Raw genomic sequence first — 21,009 nt, 5'->3', positions numbered from 1 at the left:
CAATGGCTTTATTTTAATCCTAAAAAAGAAAATTTCTGTGTACTTCTGCTTTCACTGTCATCCCTTGACTACTCTCATTCTTCTTCATCTGCCATTCCTCTCTCTGTCTCCTGCTACTCCACGACAGCGTCTTCAGACGCTCCTCATGGGTCAGAGAGATCTGGTTTGTGTTGCAGGGCTGCAGAGCGCAGAAAAGTAATTCCACAATAAGAGCTTGACAACAATGGCAGACACAGGGTGGCAAACGTTATATGTAATTCCCTCCCTCCCCCTAGCACCCCTTGGCAAGTAGCTTTTGGCATTATTTTTTTTTTGAGCTGACACCTCTAAAGTTGCTATGTGGTTTGTAGTCTTTAACTTGTAGAGCCTCTGTGAATCCTCTAACAGTAAGGTGTGTACAATATGCTAATCAATAGAACCATTTGGATTTGAAAACAATTTTTCCTAATGGAGTACTGCATAGTACTTGCAATAATTCATAATTGCATTAGTCCATAGCTTTTCTCTTCTTTTCTTCAAAGTTGGTTTATTTGCCTATAGAAGTTGTTTCTTAGTTACCTAGCAAAAGCCCCTATAAATCTCTTGGTGGTATCAGTTACCCTGGGTTATCTGAACTCCTTACCATCTCCTGTTTGTGGGGAAAGTTTTTGATTTTTTACAACCGCCACTTTAGCAAAGGGTATGATGATTTGAATTGACGTTGTCTTCCCTGTACATCTGCAATACACTAGAGATCTTTAATGGAGTGGTTAATGAGGGGCATGTATTGTGTATATCTAACAAAAACACTTTTTATGTATCATTCTGGTTCTTTAATAAAGTCAGACACTTTGGGGAAATCCTGAAAAAAGTGTTAAATCAATTAATGATAGTTAATGATTAATAATATGAGGCTAGGATCTTAAAATACTTGACCTCTAAGGTTTGACTACATTTAGCACTGGTGAGGCCACTAAAGTAATTGACAGTTAAGAACTTCCTTCACTTACTTTTAGACTATTGTAAAGCTACAGATTTTGGATCCAGAGCTGAAGTTTTACAAGGTTGTTGGAATTTGACAAATTCAGGGTGTGGTTCAGACCCCTCTCTTCCATTCACTGTGTAATAATTTTGCATAGCTAGAGCAGGAGAGTTGTTTTCATTTTACTTTGAGACTACTAAAAACATTTGGGGTCAAATTTTTGTCTGAAATAAATTGGCACCATTCCCTGATGTTTGGTATGGGCAGATAATTCAGACTGTTGGGGCAAACAAAATGAGCAGGTAGAGAGAGGAAAATCATCTCTGACTGACACAGAAAATAACTGATTTGGTGGGACATAGCCATATTTTCCTCCTCAGCATGGTTAGCCAGGCATAGCTAATCCCCAGTAGGAGTGCCACAACTGTGCTGACAGGCCATCCTTTTCTAATGTGAAGTGAACACCTAATAATATCTGTATTGTATTTCACTTATGGATTATTATACAAGAAGCAGAGCATATCATGCTGAGTACAGCACACCTTGGGAGGTGATGTGAGTGGTAAAATTGTAAGCCACATGACTATAACCACTCAAGAAACACTCTCTGAAAATGCTATCCGCATAGTGATATTGACAGTTAACTCAGGTTATGGAAAAGGAATGAACAATCCAATTAGTCTGACTATTGACATCTTCTTTAGTCATTCTTCCTGAGTCCAGGGATAGTCAGAGGAACAAATTAAAAGTTTCAGTCTGCTCTGTCAGAGACAAGTGATTTGCATATAACTGAAAATACTTATTTAAAATATAGCATCATCATTAGAATACATTTAAATTAGATTAATTGTTATAACAATAGTAAAAACTATAATACCTGTGTCTTGGAATACAGATTTGAAGAATTTAATGATTATTGCAAACTCTCTGGGTGTACAGCAGATATTTACAACTCATGTTTCAGAAATCACAGTTAATATCAACCTCTTTGATAAGATGACAGAATTAATAGGAGGCATGAATGGGTTAATTCAAGGCTAACAGCTACTGCAAACCCTAAGGCTCTGATAACAGTTGTGAACTGTCGGTTTCCCAGCTGAAGGACAGTAGGTACTTGAAACATCCAGTGGGAGCCCTCTACATGAGCCCAACATTGACAGCCTAATAATGCTGTGCTATTTATTGTATTGGCACCATCAGAATGAGGAGTTACAACTTCATAAACATTAGTGAATTAACAGTAGCCTAACAATGGGCTTGTGACATAGATATTATTATTCATATTTTAGAAGTGGGAGAATTGAGGCACAGAGAAGTTCCAGGGGCTGAGAACCTTCAAGTCCCATCAATTCCAAATGGAATTATGGGACCTCATCACCCTCTGCAAATCAGACCATCAATGACTTCCCACTGTCACACAAGAAGTCTGTGGCAGAGCCAGACCCTGGGTTCAGATTTCTTGATTCCTGGACCTGTGTCTTAAGTGCAGCATCACCAGTGTTCTCACTGTTCTCCATCGGCAAAGAAGACAGAGAACAATGCTGACAGACCATCTGGGGATTCCCCTTTTGTAGGGGAAAGCCCAAGGGGCTGTAAAAGCAGCACCTAGTTCTGGCTTACCCAATAGGAGTAGAGGACATTCCTTGTCAAGTTGAGGCTGTATCTACATTAAGGAAAGTAAGTCAGTTGCAGATACACAATTGTAGCTACGGCAGCTGCATAGCTAGAATCAATGTATCTGCAATTGACTTACCTGGCTGTCCTCAAGTAAGAAGGTCAATGGGAGAGTTTCTCCCATCGACCCCCCGTTAATTGTCATGTCTTGCGATGAACACAGTGATCGATGCCAAACCCTGATAGGTCAATTTTGTGCATCCCTACCAGACACATGAAATCAAAACCCAGAAGATCGGTCTGAGCAGGTTGATCTTCTGGGCTAGTGTAGACATAGCCTGAGACGGGATTGGGCAAAGATGAAGTACAGGATTCTTGGCAATCTTGAGACAGCAGAGTATAATCAACACAATCTACCTTGGCCCTCTGACAGACCAAGACTGGGGGAGCAGAAAGAAGCCTTGCTTCTACCTTCCTTCTCTACGCTGCAAGAACTGCTCTGTCAGATCTAGGCACGTGGCTTGGGCCTGTCCTAGCCAACTGGTGGCCCTGGGCAAATTTTGGTGGCCCCTTGACTATGGCAGCCCCCACAGTAACCCCAAGCCCAACACCGCACACCCAACAGCCACCCAGTCCTGGAGCATGCAGCCTGATGAAGGCTGCCCAGTAACAGAGCACCCACCCCAGAGTGCATGGAGCACAGCGCAGCGGGGGCCAACCCAGGAGCAGAGCACCCGCTCAGGAGTGCACAGCACAAGGGAAAGCTGGCTGCTGAGACAACAGCTGAGCCCAACACGCCAAACCAGCTTTTTGGCAGCCCCTTGAAAGTGGCGGTCCTGGGTGACCACCCAGTTTGCCAGCCCCTAAGACTGACTCTGCATGTGGCTCACTGGCATTACTTACTTCACCTTTGCTCTTGGCTGAGATGTGTTTGTCTTGCTTTTTCTATCTCTTTTCTCTCACATACATCCCCCAAGGAAAACTCTATAACTGAGTTTTGGGAATCTAAAGGAGCAGCTGCTGTGTTCCATCACAAAGTTGCTAGTATTTCATGACTGGTGAAATGATCCCTTCAGTCATTTATTCCATAAGTCAGGTTTGCTGTGCTAAGTCTGTAAAATACTCTGCAGCCCTCTGGATAAAAAGTGCTGTATAAATGTCAGTCATTATCGTCTATTTGGCAAATGCTGGGCAGGGAGAAGTGCAAGTGCTCACTAGTAATGAAGCATTTGTCTGCAGTTTACAGTCCTCGGTGGTTGTGCTTGCTTTGGTTTGTTCTCTTACCGACAGGATTGCCTTTTCCCCTCTCTGCAGGTCTCCAGGTGGTTTTAAATTCCATTATCAAGGCTATGGTCCCCTTGCTGCACATTGCCCTGCTGGTGCTGTTTGTCATAATTATCTATGCCATCATTGGGCTGGAGCTATTCATGGGGAAGATGCACAAGACCTGCTACTCAACGACCAGTGGTTTAATAGGTAAGGAATATGTTATAGGTGCAGGGAGCGCTCAATTCACTGTTGCCCTGCATTTTGTGTAACATTTACCCTGGTTCAAAGAGGGTATTCGATGGTACCATTACGATCTGGTAGTGTTTAAATATCCATCTGGCAGTATTTGAGCACTGGTGTATATATGACAACACAAGGTGTAGTGCAACAATGAATTGGGCCCTCTAACTGGGTAAACTCACTGCAGTGCCACCTCCTGCTGGTCAGTCCAGGAGTGAGCTCAATTTGAGAGCAAGACGCCCTCTTCAGGTGCTGCTTTGCCTCTTATCACTGTGCACTCCTGTTTCCACTGTGCCTCTGTGAACCTGCATCACTTCTTGGACCATGGAATGCCCTTCAGGACACTGCACTCCAACAGTGCCCATCATTCTCCCCACTTCCAGGGGTATCAGCAGTCCTCAGTCCTGGCACCTGCTTCCATGGCTGACTGCAGCCGACATCTAGCCCCTCACCTAAGGGGCAAACAGTCTACATTGGCCATGCTCCAGTGCGGCAAGGTGCAGTGTAAGGGAAAAGGGGGACGGGGCTGTTCCTCCCACTACTCTGGGCTCAAAGCCAGGGACCCTCTCATGTCAGCCTGGTTCTGTCATCCTCTCCCCTCCACTGCCCACACTCGCTGGGCCACTTTCCCATGACCCTAGAACCCACTCTGCCCTTTCATCAGAGCCAGTTCTTCCTCCTTAGCCAGAGCAAGAGTGAGCTCCACTCCACCTGGTACACTTTCTATAGAGCCCAGCTTGGCCCTGATTGACCATCCATAACTGTGCCTTAATTGGCTGTGTTTGCACAGGTTCCCTCTGGTCTGCTTGTAACCCTCTCCCTGCTGGAGTGGGCTACAGCACCAATACAAGCCGCAATCACCTGGGGAGGTACGTGGGCACTGCTGATTTACCAGATAGACAAAAAAAAAAATTAGAATTTTGCTCCAAGATGCTGTGCTGGGTTTAGCCAGTTTCACAAACTCCTCCTTGCAGTTTTGCTAATTTTACGATTGATCAGTGCGTGCGTGTGTGTGTTTGTGTGTGTGTGTGTGATAGAGAGAGAGAGAGAGAGAGAGAGAGGAATGCTGGTGTGAGTGGCCCTGTGGGTAGCTGTAGAGCCAGAAGACTTCTGTTTATCAAACAGCTTTCTATGTTATGTATTTAATTTAGACATTTATATAGCACCACTCACTGCTGAGCTAAATGGAAACTTGAGTTCCCTACACTGATGCTTGCAAGTGTTTTAATAGGATGTTCCAGGTTTAAGATTCCTAGAGCCAACCATCATCAGCTAACAATTCTAAACACAACTATACTTGCCAACATGAAGGGTAAAATGGTGGTTAATACTGTCAGGGCTGTCTCCCCATTCTGACACTCTGAGTGCAGAAAGTGGAGGCCCACCAAACCTTAAAAATGCCTTCCCTATTAAGGTCCTGCTTATAAAAGCTCCCCCATGTCACAGCTTCCCTGACCCTGGGGGACAGTTGCCAATGCCACCCAAGTGAAAAAAAATGTTTTACCCAGGAAGACGCACTTGGGATTTCTCCCTGTGGGGTACCCCAAATTCTTAACCCCCCAGGAGGGAGCTTGGAAACAAAGAGTTGTAATCTGATAGCTGACCTTTCAGTCTAAGGCATGAATATACACAGACTCTTCTCTAGGGCCTGGTCTACACTAGGTAACAAAGTCGATCCCAGATGCACAATTCTAGTTACACCATTAGTGTAACAAGAATTGACTTATCAGGATCAGCTTTGTTCCCAAGTGAAGACTGGGGCTGTTCAGGCTCACGCTGATGTCCTTACTCCACACAGCAGTGTGGAGTACCAAAGTCAATGGCCAAGCCCAGAGAGATCGATTCTTCCGTGTCTTCACTGATGCAGCAAAATCAAACTCTGGTGGATCAGTTGCAGTATGTCAAATACCAGGTGAGTAAAGTCATACCCTAGGACACAGGAATCAAATAATTGCTTTAAAAAAAGGAATTTATTCACAAAACAAGAGAAAACACTCAAAAGCTGGTTGCAGCACAGAGAATTCCTTCCCTGATATTCAGCTTAGAAGTTACAGAGTATGTGGGAAAAACTCAAATCTTTAACCAGAGCAAATGAAAAAGTCTACACCAGTTTCAAAATAACAAATAACCTGATCGCATCTAACTAAACATTTCCCTTCTACTTACATATTTGTGGCTGATTATGAGACAGCCAGGATATTTACTGGATTCATTCCAACTGCTTAGGAACAGTCATTTCTCTCTGTATCTCCTCTGCATCAGCCACTCAGATAAAGATCCCCCAGACTGCAATTGCTCTCAGCTCAAAAAAGTTTGTCTTCCCCCATTGGTTTACCAGACTGCCCCCTGCTGAGAGCCCTCTGTGAGGGTTAACCCTTTACAGGCATTAATTCTGGTCACACCCCTGAAATTATAACAGTGATGGAAGTCCACACTGGCTGTAATTTCCTTCAGGAGGTCTAGGAAAACAAAGTTAATAAGATGCAGGCACACTTAAACATTTGTATGATTTACATGAAGCACCAACAAAACACTTCCACATTTGTGAAGTACAATGCCTGATATACAAGAAATGTCCTAAGTAACCGACTCTGGGAATCCCTCATGAGAGAGTGCATCAGCCACTTTGTCAGAAGCTCCTGAACTGTGTTTATGTCCAAGCTGAAGTCTTGGAGATCTAAATTCCATCAAAGGAGTTTTTTGTTAGACTCTCTGAGTGAAGTCTCTTTAGTGCAGAATGGTCAGTCTGCAGAAGAAAGCGTTGTCCCCACACATATGGTCGTAGCTTCTCTAGAGCACACACAATAGCATAGCATTCTTTCTCAGTGACAGACCAGTGGCTTACTCTTTTAGAGAGTTTTTTTTTGCTGACAAACACAATAGGATGAAATTGTTGATCTGGTCTTTTCTACATTAGAGCTGCCCTGACACCATGCTCAGATGTGGCTGTAGTGATGACAAAAGGCTTGTCATAATCTGGGGCCCTTAGTACAGGGTCAGATATCAGGACAGCCGTAAACTGCTCAAAAGCTTTCTGGCACTGGTCAGTCCACTTGACCACATTTGGTTGTTTCTTTTGGTCAAGTCAGTTAGTGGAGCAGTGATTTGACTGTTGTGTGGTACAACCCACCTGTAATACCTAGCCAAGCCTAGTCAGTAATTCTCTGTACTGCAACTGAAATGTTTGAGTGTTTTCTCTTGTTTTGTGAATAAATTATTTTTTAAGGCAATGATTTTATCCCTGTGCCCTAGCGAAGAGGATCCTAGTAACATGCAGTGCATCAAGAGCAGTTGCTGGAGGGCTTCTGCTTGTGGAAAACAGAAAGAGAACAGGCTGATTACCTCTACAGGACCAGGTAGCAAGGCATGACCAAGCAGCAATAATAGAGGCTCCCTTTGCACGTGTACACAAGTGAGAAGGATGTGAATTAAAACATTCAGTGCTGTTGGAAGGGCCATGCACTGGAGACTGGAGTCCTCTATCTCTCCGTAAAATAAGTACAATATGGGGAGCGAACATTGAAGCTCATTCCACTCTGCCCTACAAACAGGACTCACCTTTGATCTGGAGAGTCTAGGTGTACGTGTGTGAGTTTTGCTCAGTCTCCATGGCCCATTGGCCTGTCTGTTGTAATGTCCAGCAGAGCTGTCAATTCCCCCTGAGCGTGGTCATGTTTTTAATGTGGATGTTTGCCATTGGAAGCTGGGCTGAGACCTCCAGTTTATTTCCCATGGACTAAAGCAATAAGATAGTAATGACTTTCAAACTGACAGTCTGAGTTGTATTTGAGCCAGGAACATAGAGCTGAACAACTCGTCTAATTCTGTAAGTCCTCAGCTACACAGATTGTACAATAAAATTTAATTACCATCATGGAAGAGAAGTTTCTAGTCTAGGATCAGCCCTTGCTTTTTCACATTCAGGATGTGGCTATGGTTATAAGGGCAGCTTCTCTGAAAGTGCAAATGAATTAATGGGAGGAATTCTGCACACAAAATCTATCAGGAAATAAGAAAATTCATTGGCTTGTCACTCACACATATGTTCACCTGCTGCTTATCGTTTGATTTATTTGATCTGAGCACCAGTGATCCTTGTGAGATACTGGGTGCTGACGTCTCTGATCCAATTGCAATCATATAGCAAGAAAATATTGTTCAGAGGCAGATTTCTGTGGGAGTTCTCTTGTTTCCACTTTCCTATAAGGTCTGCAAATTTAAATTGGTGGAAAATGTACTATAACTGCCATGGATTTTTACCCTCCGTTAATAGTCTCTATGGTAGCTATTCTGGAGGCATCTGATTCTGATCTTGCTAATCCTGAAGTAAGTTGGTGTAAACACTACTAGAATTTTTGGAAATCTCACAAGAATGACCTGTCTCATTGGATAGGAATAAGAAACAAACAAAACAAACCCCTTATCTTGAAGTCCTCATCCAGGCAAAGCTCCCACTGCTTTCATTGATAGTGTTGCCTGAATAAGGACGGCAGGATTGTACTCTCACTGATCAATCACTCTCAATACATGTCACTAGAATTTGTTTTTGTATTTATTTGTATGCATTAAAATGTTTTTCATGGACTTTTCAACACGCTAGCAAGTTGAAACAGACGTGGAACTTGGGTCCATCATTTTACAAAGGTATTGGGAGAAACCCCAAACATATATAATAGACAAGTGGTTAGTCAAAAGTTATGGTTCTGCAAGTTTCTGAGCATGACAGGACCTGTAGGTAACATTCTGCAAAGCTTCTAAGCTCCAGCAATGAATCACAGCAGTTTGACATTACTCCAGCATCCCTTTGCAGCTCTGAAGCCTGAAGTTTAGCTCTCTTAGAGATAAGGTGCTCCACAGGAATAAAACTTCTGTTAGTTCAGTGCTTGGGGACATAACCTTAACTTATCCCAGACTGCCAATTGATGTTGGAATAGAAAATCACAGTTGCAATGTGCACACCAAAGAAATGCAATAGATGTAAATTAACATCTCCTTATATATGAGTGCCGTGTGTCTTGCTTGTAGAAAAGGGGGTATTGAAAATGTAAATAACAGTTTTGGTGGTCACAATTGGCAGCTTGTCCATCCTCTGCAAAAATAAAATTGCCAAACCAAAAATGGTGCCTGTTCAAAACTAATACACTTTTTGGTGTCATCTTCAAATAATGCATCACATGCACTAGAAGAGTCTAGTCTCAAAAAAGTAAGCATCCTTCTTTTGTCTTGCTAGTGAATCATGCAGTGCTTAATAATTCTCTCATTCTTTTTTTCCCCCACCATTTAAGATCCATCTGGAGATGAAGAGGCCTCTCCCTGTGCCCTTCCATCAGCACATGGACGACAGTGTCCAAATGGCACTGAATGCAGAGGAGATTGGGAAGGACCGAAGCACGGCATTACCAATTTTGACAACTTTGCTTTTGCCATGTTAACTGTGTTTCAGTGCATCACTATGGAGGGCTGGACAGATGTACTGTACTGGGTATGTATCTGAAAATGTCCAGTCCTTGGGATCGGTAGTGCTGCCTTGCCATGCTGAGAATATGGGGCTCTGGCTTGGTCTTTGTTTTGACCACTGGTTGTGTGTTGTAGTGAAATATTTAATAATACCTGGTTGTAATTAATTTAGTGCATCAGTGGGGAGACATGCAAGCCGTCAGCTGTCGTAGTTTTTAAAATGTAAATGTTATATTCAAATGTTAAAATATGGCAGATAGCATTTTGGTTTCAGAAGCTGCAACATAGCTTTGTTGAGCAGGGTGTCATTGAGTGACCCTCCCAATGCATGAACTATCTCACATAAATCCAAATTACTGAGGCTGCTATAGTTTTAATGAGCAAAAGTAACTATGTACTTCACTTAGCAGCCTTGTACCAAAGGCACCAAAATGAGGAGACTCATGGATTTCGTAAGAAGGTTCAAAAAATTCTTCTAGATCCCCACTCTAATCCTAATTATGGACCTCATTCTGACCTTAATTCTTACCCTGATCCTAATTCTGATATTGACCTAGATAATGACTTGCCTTTTTATCTTAATCATGATTCAAATCCTATGCTCAATTTCTACATTAACCTTAAATTAACTCTCATCCTTACCCTAGCCCTAACCTGGAGACTTTCATTCAGCTTCCTTCATCTTTTTTAGGTCCCCTCATTTAGGGACCCCCTAAAAGCATGGTGGTCCCACAACAGTTAAAATAAGGATTGATCTTCCATTGTAAATGGGACTTACCTGGTGTCCTCAACTATGCTACTGCTTTGGCTTCTCCCCGGTTGCAGCAAAACATGGTTTAGTCCTGACGGCACTGTGAGAGTCTGGATTTTAACTGTGTTTACAGACTTCCACATAACATACGGTTTCCCCAGTACGATAGGAATTTCAGTGTAGATAGAATGTGAGGTTCAGTGCATGGTAGAATAAACACAAAATATGCTCAGGAAAATGAGAAAAAGATCTGGATTAGGGCGATACACACCCACACACCACATCTCCCTTTAAATTTGAAGCTGAAACTACATTCCACCTGCCACTTAGTTAGAGGTTAAAATACTTCTCTTTGAAGTCTTAGAGTGTCTACAGTGTAATGCTTGCATAGGAACGAGACTCACGCAGATAATGATTGCCTTTTCACCCTTTTAAACTGATATTAGCTATGTGGTGCATGTCCCCTCCTGGTGATTGAGATAAGAGGCAGACATGAAAATATTGGAGAGCAATCTGGGTCCTGCAAAATTAAAATTAGGCTTACTTGAAGTAAAAGTATACATTAATAGTAAGAGTGAAGAACAAACTAAAACCGGAAAAGAAACCAGGCAATTTTTTTCAGTATTTGATACAAAGATTATATCTATTGTATTTCAATAGCGTCCATCACGCTAATGGCTGAGAGCTGCATCTCTGTGTATTTGAGGGATACTCAGAGGCCGTTCAGCCGAGAGATTCCAAAACCAGGTGAACAAGGTTGTCAATAATAAAGGGTGGCATTGCACATCGTACACCATTTATTCATAAGAAATGAATCCCCCAAATTACCATGATTTTCTCTAAAGGGAGATTTTAAAATAGACTATCCCTGACGCTGGGGTCCCTGCATCATTCACAGGACTGGGTATGAAACACTCAGGATACAGTAATCAGTTCTTATTCACATACTATTAAGAGCCCAAAGCATATAGCCACCAATAAATTCTCTTCTATGGTGACTGCTACCGATTGCTTCATTTTTCATGGAATCCCTACAGCAGCCTAGCTTTTGGCTGTTAGGTTTTGGTTTGATTTGAGCTACTTTCCTCAGTTACTTCTTCTTTCATACAGTACAGTACATCAAGGCCTCTAATTATAGTACATGCTTATGTATTCATTCTTGAGGACAACTCCTGGTCTTCAGGGTGTGGACATGTAGAACACTTGCTTTGGAAATGAAAAAAAGTTCTTGGTCTCAGTTCCAAGCTATTCTCACACATACAAAAGTCTTAATTAGGCTGTGGGATAGGGTCTTCTGCAGCCAGGTGCCCTAGTGATGAGAGCAGTAGTCTTTCCATCTGTAAAGCCAATGATGGTAGTAGAGGGACCTAGACCCCACCCCGCTCCTCTGTACTAGGTCCCATCCCTGGGTGCAGTATAGATCAACCCCTAACCAGAGGAGATGGTGTCTACAGAGAGTCAAACCCCCTTCCCTGGGCTACTTCCTACCAGTCTCTTCAGTTTGGGGAATGGCCCCACTTGTCCAGTTGCCCAACGTGCTGGGGCTTATTTTCAGGCTTGTCTTGGCACAGAAGTTCTTACTTGCTTCAAGTGGCTGTGCTGGCTGTCAGTTTACTGGACCATTTCTTCAGGCAGGCAGACAGAGAGTTCCTGCCTCCTCACCAATTAGCTCCCAAATGAGACAGGCTCCCGTCTCTTCTCCCCACTCCATGCTAGATTTTGGTCAGAGGTGTAGGGGAGCAGGGTTAGCTGACTCCAAAGGTTTTTTGCAGTCCCGGCAGTGTTGGATGGCTACTTCTGTGCTCCCTTACAAGCTGGAATTAAAGTTCCACATATAGGCCGTGTCTACACTAGCCAAAAACTTCCAAATGGCCATGCAAATGGCCATTTCAAAGGTTACTAATGAAGCGCTGAAATACATATTCAGCGCCTCATTAGCATGCGGGCAGCCACGGCACTTCGAAATTGATGTGGCTCACTGCCACGCGGCTAGTCCAGAGGGGGCTCCTTTTTGAAAGGACCCTGGCTACTTCAAAGTCCCCTTATTCCCATTTGCTCATAGGAATAAGGGGACTTCGAAGTAGGCAGGGTCCTTTTGAAAAGGAGCCCCGTCTGGACAAGCCGTGCGGTGGCGAGCCACGTCAATTTCGAAGTGCCGCAGTCGCCCGCATGCTAATGAGGCGCTGAATGTGTATTTCAGTGCTTCATTAGTAAACTTCGAAATGGCCATTTGCATGGCCATTTCGAAGTTTTTGGCTCATGTAGACACGGCCATAGTGTCAATAACAAAATGGGAAAATCTCTGTAATGAAAAAAAAAATCATACCACCAACTCCTAAAGTTATTCCAAAAAATCTCTTCCAAAATAACACTGCTGTGTAGACTTAGCCTAGTAGAGCCTGGATCATAACCCAAATCTCTTAGGTCCCAAGTCTCTGTGTTAACCACTGAGCCATTTTTCTGCTTATAGTTAGCCTGGTGGTGGTGTCTAGTCAAGAGACGTTACTCTGTTATCCAGTGGACAACCACATGATACTAAGGCACTTTAAAGGAGCCAATGTATCATATTAGGGGGTTGAGAATAATAGATTCCCTCTCACCCTCATTCTCTGGGGAACAAGGAAAAGAAATGGTTTTTGTTTTCTATCTTAACTTGTATATCAAGAAAAATGCAGGCAGTTTCTAGGGCTTGTGCCTCATTAGTGGGTGAAAAAGTCAGAATCTTAGGCCATTATTTTCAAAATGCATCTGAAGTTTTTGCTCCTACATCATTATTTAACACCTGAATCACCAACCTGACTTTTAAAAGTGATTGACATCCACAGTCTAGAGAGAGCTGCTGGGGTATTTGGCACTTTGAAAATCTTGCCAGTTTAACTACCCAGAACAAAATCCTGGTTCTATTGAAACAATGGTAAAATTTCCATTGACTTCAATAGGGTCAGGACTTAACAGCCCTTCCTCCACTTTTAAAAATCCTGGCCTTAATTTCTCAATGCTCCACATGTACTTGCATGCCCAAGACCTGGACCCACAGGAATATATATGGGTATGGGATCTATTGCAATAACTACCTTCTGAAGACAGGAATTAGAGGTAGGCAATTTTCTTTGCTCTCCCTTCAAGTCTGAAAGTCTGGCCTAAAAATCAGTAGATCAAGGTTGAAGCCCTTGAGCTGAATGAAGTGGTTGAAAATGTTCATCCAATAGAGCAATTTCCTTGGCTAAGTGCCTTGTAATATTCACTTCTGCTTCCCTCTTCCCCTCCACCAGTGACAGATTCTGAGAGGTGTTGAGCTCTCACAAGTCTGATTTAAGTCAATGGGAGCTGAGGGTGCTTAAACACCTCTCAAGTGCTGAAAGTACAGCTAGCCACTTAGTAAGATGTCTGAAGTCTGTCTGTCCAGATTCTAACAACAGACCCAACAACCATCCAATACCAGAGTGAATTTAGGTGCCAATTTCCCAATCGAGGTAGAATTTTCCCAAGTGATCTAGCTGCTTAAGTCCAATTGGCATTCCATGAAATTTGAGCTCCTAAGACGCTTAGGTGTTATTGCAGATTTTGACCTCATTCTCTACTGTATTCTCGCTCAGTTTTGCTGTTTTTCTAATCTTTAATGAAGCCTCTCCCTTCCATTTCATGAGATCATTTCCCTGCTGATAACCTGACTGCCCATGAAAAGTGTCAGAGGCGTTCAAATAAGCAAACTTTCATTTCATAAAATGTTTTTAAATTAATGTTAATAAAATCAATAGACTTTCTAAGCACCTCGCTCACTGAGTGGATAGTGTGTAAAATAGGTTGGTTTCCTTTGAATGTTTGCAAAAAATTATGGCCTTCCTTATAAAGTTTAATATTACTTTATTTGCTATTATAGGTGTTGATATTATTGTTAATTTACTGTGCTCCAAATTCTGCATGCAAGACAGTGAGGATGCACAAGCTGTAAATCTGAGCAGAACTATGCTCTGAAATCCCTAAATGACATCTTAACCTTTCAAGCACTGAAAATGTTAGCCCAGTGCTGTCACTTGTGTGGCACTGCCTCTTTAAATAACTCTTTAAATAATATTACTAGCCCCTATCTTTAAAAGTATTGAAGAGGCCTTGTGATTACAAAATAAGACAATATAGGAAAATAGTAGTTTAAATACTTCAAATTAACTGTTTATGATACAAATCCAGTGAGGCACTGAGCACCCACAGCTCCACAAGACTTCAGTGGGTGGGAGGGTGAATATTCAACATTTTTCAGAGTGTTTAATTCAGGTTCGTCTAAGGTGAGGCACTTCTTTGAAAAATTGAAGACTTTTGACAATAAAGTTGTTGTTGCTGTTTATTATTATTACTAAGTATAACATATGCAAAGAGGCCTCCATAGAGCAAAAAATATATTTAACTGCCAAAGTCCCCTATTTAGCAAAGGACTCAAGCACATGTTTAATTTTAAATCCTATTGACACCAATCAGGCTGGAACATGTACCTAAACAAAGCATGTGATCAGCTGTTTTGTTTTATGGGGATGGATTGCTGAAGCAGAGCCAGAGCAACTTCTGTCTTCGTACTAGCTTACCATAGTATCTCCTATATTTGCAGATCCAGAATGAGGTGGTTCATTTTTCATCCGATATTGTAGAACTCCTCCCTAAGAATATGGATGTTTGAGTCTCAGATGTGTTAACATTCTGGGCTGTGTCTACACTAGCACTCCCCCTTTCGAAAGAGGGGTGCTAATGAGACACTTCAGGATATGCTAATGAGGTGCTGCGATGAATGTGCAGCACCTCATTAGCATAATGGCAGCCGCAGCACTTTGAAAGTGCCTCTTTTGATCATGCGCAGCTCGTTTACATGGGGTCATTTTTGAAAGGACCCCACACACTTTGAAATCCCCTTATTCCTGTTTGGTTATAGTAATAAGGGGATTTTGAAGTGTGCAGGGTCCTTTCAAAAAGGACCCGTTGTAGACAAGCTGTCCACGATTGAAAGCAGCACTTTTGAAGTGCCGTGGCCGCCGTATGCTAACGAGGTGCTGCATATTCATTGCCGTGCCTCATTAGCTTATCCCAAAGTGTCTCATTAGCATCCCCCTTTCGAAAGTGGGGTGCTAGTGTAGACATAACCCTGGACATCCAAAGTATCCCTGGCAATGTATCACGGAATGATATGAGTTGGAAGGAATCTGAGGTGGTCATCCTATTTCCTGTTTATCAGGACAAGATTGACTTTATCATTCTTATATTGCTTCTGAACTGCTGAATGTCAAGTCTTGGCAGCTAGTTCCATTGCTCTAAAGTTTTAGAGTAGGGACAAATCTGACCAAATGCCATTCAGATCACCACTGAACTTTAGGGACATTCAGAGGAAGAGCCAGAACAAAATGTGACAGGTTGTGCCCCTTCTATATTTTAAAGTAACTCTCTATTGTAAGTCTTCATTCCTTGTTCCCTCTTTGACTAATGGGAATAATTAATCTCTGTCTACTTCATGAAATCCCGGTTAAGTATTTGTAGATATTTATCAAATTTCCCCAATCCTTCTCCAGTCTGAACAGATCAAGTTATCCTAAACGGGCTTACTTTTAACTATTTGTAGCAGTTTTGTTGCTCTCCTTTGTGCTGGGGGGGGAGGGTGCCTCTTATCATTAATATGCTCTACAATAAGGCCAATATCTAGAATGGCTATTAAACTTCATGTGCAGCTTGAGACCTGGGACACACTGCATGTAGACTGCCTTGTGCAGCTTCAAGCCTGGTTTATACTGAAAAATTGTATCAGTGTCAATCACCGGTGTGAAAAAAACCACGTCCCTGACTAACATAGCTTTACCAACAAGCAGTGCTCCCTCTATTTTTTCCATCCATGGGTGGAATCAATTTTGTTACGTGTACAAAGGCATGTACAAATGTGAACCGCCAATAGAAACACATGTGGCCAGCTGTGGGTAGCTGTGGCACTGTGCTAATCAATTGGGTGGCACCTGAATCTCTCCTTGGTGGCTGCCCAACTGCTCAGCTTACAGGGAACACTGCTGACAAACCCCCAATGTGGAAGAGGGCTTCCCCTTTCCTTTCAGGTATTCCTACACTGAGGCTGTGTCTACTCTGAACCCTAGTGCTGACAGTTTGAGGCAAATAAGCAGTCTTGAAAATACAAAATGATGGCTATGCGCATATTCACACAGATAATGTGCATATTCATGAGGCTAATTTGCATATCACCACAGAAATCAAGCTGTGTACATAGGGGTTCTGCTAGCAGAAACCCCCTTGGCTGGCAGCCCCTTATTCCTGATTTTTTTCCCAGGGATAAGGGGCTGGCGACAGAGGGGGGGTTTGCCACCAGAACCCCCATCCACACTGCTTGATTTCTGCCTCGATATGCAAATTAGCCTTATGAATATCAACTTCTGCCATACAAATATACAAATGAGCCACCATTTTGCATTTTCGAGACTGCTTATTTGCATCAAACTGTTGGCACTAGGGCTCAGTGTAGACACAGCCTGAAAGAAAATCCCCTTCTGTCACTGTAGGCTATGTCTACACTATAGGGCTATGCCAACATAGCTATACTGATATGGTCTTTGTAATAGAGAGATACTCTGTATTCCAGAGGCCCAGTCCTACATTCTGCTACACTTTGCAATGTCATTTCCACTAGTGCAAAGTGAGCAAAGAGTGGGTGTGAAATTCTACCAAATCAGAATGATTGCCCCTGCTTTGTGGTGTGCAAATGACTACTTCTGGTGCAGTGTCAGGTGGAATCAGGCTCTGGGGTGATCTGCATGTAGTCTCGTCCTTGAAGCTTGATTTCTAGGATCAAGGAGGATGCCCACTTTTAACAAGAGCCATTCAGCCAACCTCTGTGAGGAGAGATTTGTTTTGTTTCATATAATTCATTCAATACTTCTGAGTTCTTGGCCAAAATCTCTGAAAATTGAGAGTGCAGTGCCTGTCGGGACAGTTTTCACAGAGGCTCTGTTGTAAAGTAAAGAAGGGCCAGTTTAGCTTGAATATAATTAGAAATGGACATGAGCTCAAACCCTTAATCTGGTCCCTCTTCGACTTTAGGCAAGAATAGATCCAGGGTTTCAGCCCACCGCTCTAAGTGGGACTTGAACTGGAAAGCGAGATTTCAACCCCCCTCAAATTTAAAAGATGACCAGACTACATAGATTGTACCAGTCCCTACACAGAATGAGAACACATTGCAATAGTATGAGAAATAATGCCATGGAAGAGCCATCAAGACAACACAATGAGTCTGAATCTATGGAAATATTCCAAAGTGGGGTAGCTGACCCATCCCAGGGAATATAACAGAGTGTCATGTGCTAGATGGAGTAGGTTAGATATGCTGTCTTGACAGGCCCCTTCCAACTTCAACATGTTTGAATCTATGATACCACAAATGCGCTTGAAACCAGAACTCACAGTCACCCTGGAAACTCATGTCAGGGAGTCATATTGGGGAAGAAACCAGGCAAGAGACATGATTTACTTTTCTGACAGCCATGACATGCTTTGTGAGCTTTTCTCATTCCTCCACAGCCTGACGAAGCCTCATGAGGAAGATGTGAGGAATACAGTGATATTGCCACAGAGTGGAAAATATTAAATGCAGAATTGCAACCCCCAATTTTCACCAGCTGTGTTGTGCTTTCTAACCTTTTATTCCTACAGTGCACAGGCTTGAATCAGTAAAGCTTTCCACATAAGAGAACAATCTGATTTTCAGAGTATACCTCCGTCTGTCCCTACATTTATTTTTTCTAGAAAGTGCTGGATTTTTACTGGGAGGGAGGGGGTTAAGATGATGTTGGTGGGATTTGGCAAGGATGTGAAAAATAACAACAAAAATGAAAAAAATAAAAGAGCACGAGCAAACTGTCTCACAAAGGTTAATCTATTTTAATGTGTTGTAACAGTGCCTTACAGTGGGGTGCCTACATGTTGTCTTACTGAGGGGTCACAACATTGACTTGCCAGGAGAGTAATGGCCAAGCCTAGAATTTATGGTCCAAGCCATAAACATTTACACAAATCTGCTTTTCATAAACAAATGAATATACAGGTTGAACCTCTCTCATATGGCACCCTCAGGACCTGACTGGTGCCAAACCAGAGAATTTGCCAAACTATTGGAGGTCAGTATTGTCTAGCATGTTGCCAACACTTCTACTGCTTAATGGGCTCACAGAAGACATTTAGGGATAAATTAGAAGTTAAAAAACAGCACAAAACACCGAGAGCCAGGACTGGTGACTGCAAACAAACTTTATGGGACTATGGGTACCTTGGCCACACCTCTGATAAACAGACATCCAGCTAACTAAAATCATGCTGGACCACAGATGTTGTCATACTAGAGAATGCCAGATTAGAGAGATTCAACCTGTACAACCTTAACAGTTGCTTGTACGTCTGTCTTACTTGAATGATTAATAGGAATAGTTTGTTGCTTTACACCCACAGCAACTGATCATTTCTGGCCTCCGTACAAAGAGTGAGCACTTTAAGAAAGTGCATTTGATGTGACCCTAAAGTTTCACTTTAGGTACCCCTCCTGTATATGTTAAGGGGCATTTAGGATAAGCTTTTTTTTTGGATATTTATAGGGTGATGTTAATGAAGTGCCTCTGTCCAATGCTCCTGCTTATGAAGGTCTTCTTTAAAAGCCCTGTTTTTTCTCTTGCCTTTTCTTTACCCATCTTTCTTAGATCTTCCTCAAACTCTCTCCTAATGATGGCTTCTCTACCACAGAGACCTTCCCACCCCTCATCTTCTTCCCAACATTGAAAAATTAAGAGTTTACTTGTTGTGACAAAATTTTCAAGAATTACAAGTGATTTTGGTTGCAAAAATGTGTGGGTTCCCAACTTGAATCCTCTTAAATGGGCTGGCTTTAGAGAAGATATTCGATAATTTTTGAAACATCGATCCCTTTTGAGGTGAATCAAGTTGACCATCCTAAAGCTGAAGTCCCTGAAATCACTGCTCAGTTTTGGGTATGTTGTCTTTGGTCCATCTGCTAGCCCCAAGGAAGTAATTATATATGACTATGGGGTAGAAACATTGATTGTTAGAGGCCCCAGAAACTGAAGCTCTAGAAATAGATGATATAGTTCTTCGATTTGTTTCCAGCCTACGTTTGTTTTAATTAGTTGCTTTCAAAAGAATAGGGCCCAATTCTGGCCTCAGTTACATGAATGAACTCTATTGGAACTTCATACACAGAAGACAGAATTGGTCCCTTCGGACTGGCTACTGCATTTCGCATAGAGACAAAGTTCATTGATTTTGGTGGGAATTATGCCTGCAGGAGAATTGGAGGATCAAATCCTCAGTAATCTCTGATGAGTGAGAGGCAGAAAGCTGAACATTTGAGATGACTGAACAATTGATAATGGGGAATCAACCAGCTTAGCTAAAAAGACAAGAGGAAACTGGAAATGAGAAAGAGAAGAGGTGCCACTGGGGATCAAGAGCCACCAGAGTGAGAAGTTATTGTAAAACAAAGACATTCTTGGTGATGTTAATTTGAGAGCTATTGTTCTGTTACTCATAATGTGAATGTTCTTCCATGAGGGCCATAATAGAGAGCATACCTTCATTTACTGCTTAGATTTTCCTTTCAGAGGGCTATTTTAGTACAATACCTGTTGTTACTAACAAGACACACATACATAGAGCAGAAGATTCAGCCTTGTCTGCAAAGTTTACAATCATATATTTAAGCGTGTCTTTGTTGAAAATGTAGCAGTTGCACTACATTTGAGAGGTCTGATTAAGGTTTCCTCAGTAAAAGTCTAGTGTATTATGTTAATGAGAAGTTAGGATGGTAATCACGGAAAGGTTTAGTTCCTGTATGTTATGTGGTGTGAGTTTGCTAACATTAGTATAAGTCTAGGTGTATATTTGTGAATTGTAAGAATTACTTCATGAACAGAAAATGGTAGGAGTTATTGAAATGTGAATATGGCTTCCTCATCTAAATTTGAAAGACTGAAGTATTCATTTGAGCTGTGTCTACACATGCCCCCTCCTTTTGGCAGGGGCATGTTAATGAGGGATTTCAGAAGATGCTAATGAGGCACTGACCATGAATATGCGGCACCTCATTAGCATAATGGCAGCCATGCAAAATTCAAAAATGCCACTTTCGGAATGCCACTGCCCGTATAGATGGGGGCTTTCGAAAGGGCTCCTTGACTTCAAAAGCCCCTTCTTCCTATTTGGTTTTTAGGAAGAAGGGCTTTCGAAGTCAGGGGGTCCTTTTGAAAGTCTCCATCTACATGGACAGTGGCGTTCTGAAAGTATCACTGTTGAATCGCACGCAGCTGCCATTATGCTAATGAGGTGCTACATATTCATGTCAGCACCTCATTAGCATCTTCCAAAGTGCCCCATTAGCATGTCCCTGCTGAAAGGAGGGGGCACGTGTACACACAACTTTGTTGAGAATATCATGGCTTGAAAATTAGTCCTGAAAGAAAACTGGAATATATTGATCAGATGTAAATTAGAAAAGTTAACTGTTGAAAGTCCATTGAATGACGTGAGTGTTTATCTTTAGCTTATATAACAGCATGTACTTGAATATCTGTGTGCATGCAGCAATCAGAGCTATTCCTATATACCTAGTAGAGTATCTTGTGTCAACCTGTGTTGAAGAAGCAGTGAGATAAGTAAAAGAGGGTAAAAAACAGTA

General features: G+C 42.2%; 1 protein-coding gene across 18 annotated transcripts in view; it reads left to right on the top strand.

The window, feature by feature from the left end:
• The window catches only part of CACNA1C (calcium voltage-gated channel subunit alpha1 C), an 812,008-nt gene that overhangs the window by 569,010 nt on the left and 221,989 nt on the right, over positions 1-21,009 (top strand). For 16 of the 18 annotated variants that reach the window (XM_075005900.1, XM_075005795.1, XM_075005919.1 and 13 more), the window contains exons 6-7: positions 3,890-4,051; positions 9,370-9,566. In XM_075005900.1, the coding sequence (XP_074862001.1) occupies positions 3,890-4,051; positions 9,370-9,566 (359 nt within the window). Of the gene's footprint in view, positions 1-3,889; positions 4,052-9,369; positions 9,567-21,009 lie in introns of those variants that run through there. The other 2 variants (XM_075005894.1, XM_075005884.1) reach the window with 1 other exon arrangement.

The sequence above is a fragment of the Carettochelys insculpta genome, chromosome 1 (genome assembly GCF_033958435.1).
Source record: "Carettochelys insculpta isolate YL-2023 chromosome 1, ASM3395843v1, whole genome shotgun sequence".
NCBI lineage: Eukaryota > Metazoa > Chordata > Testudines > Carettochelyidae > Carettochelys > Carettochelys insculpta.
This window is presented reverse-complemented; position numbering and strand designations above follow the sequence as displayed.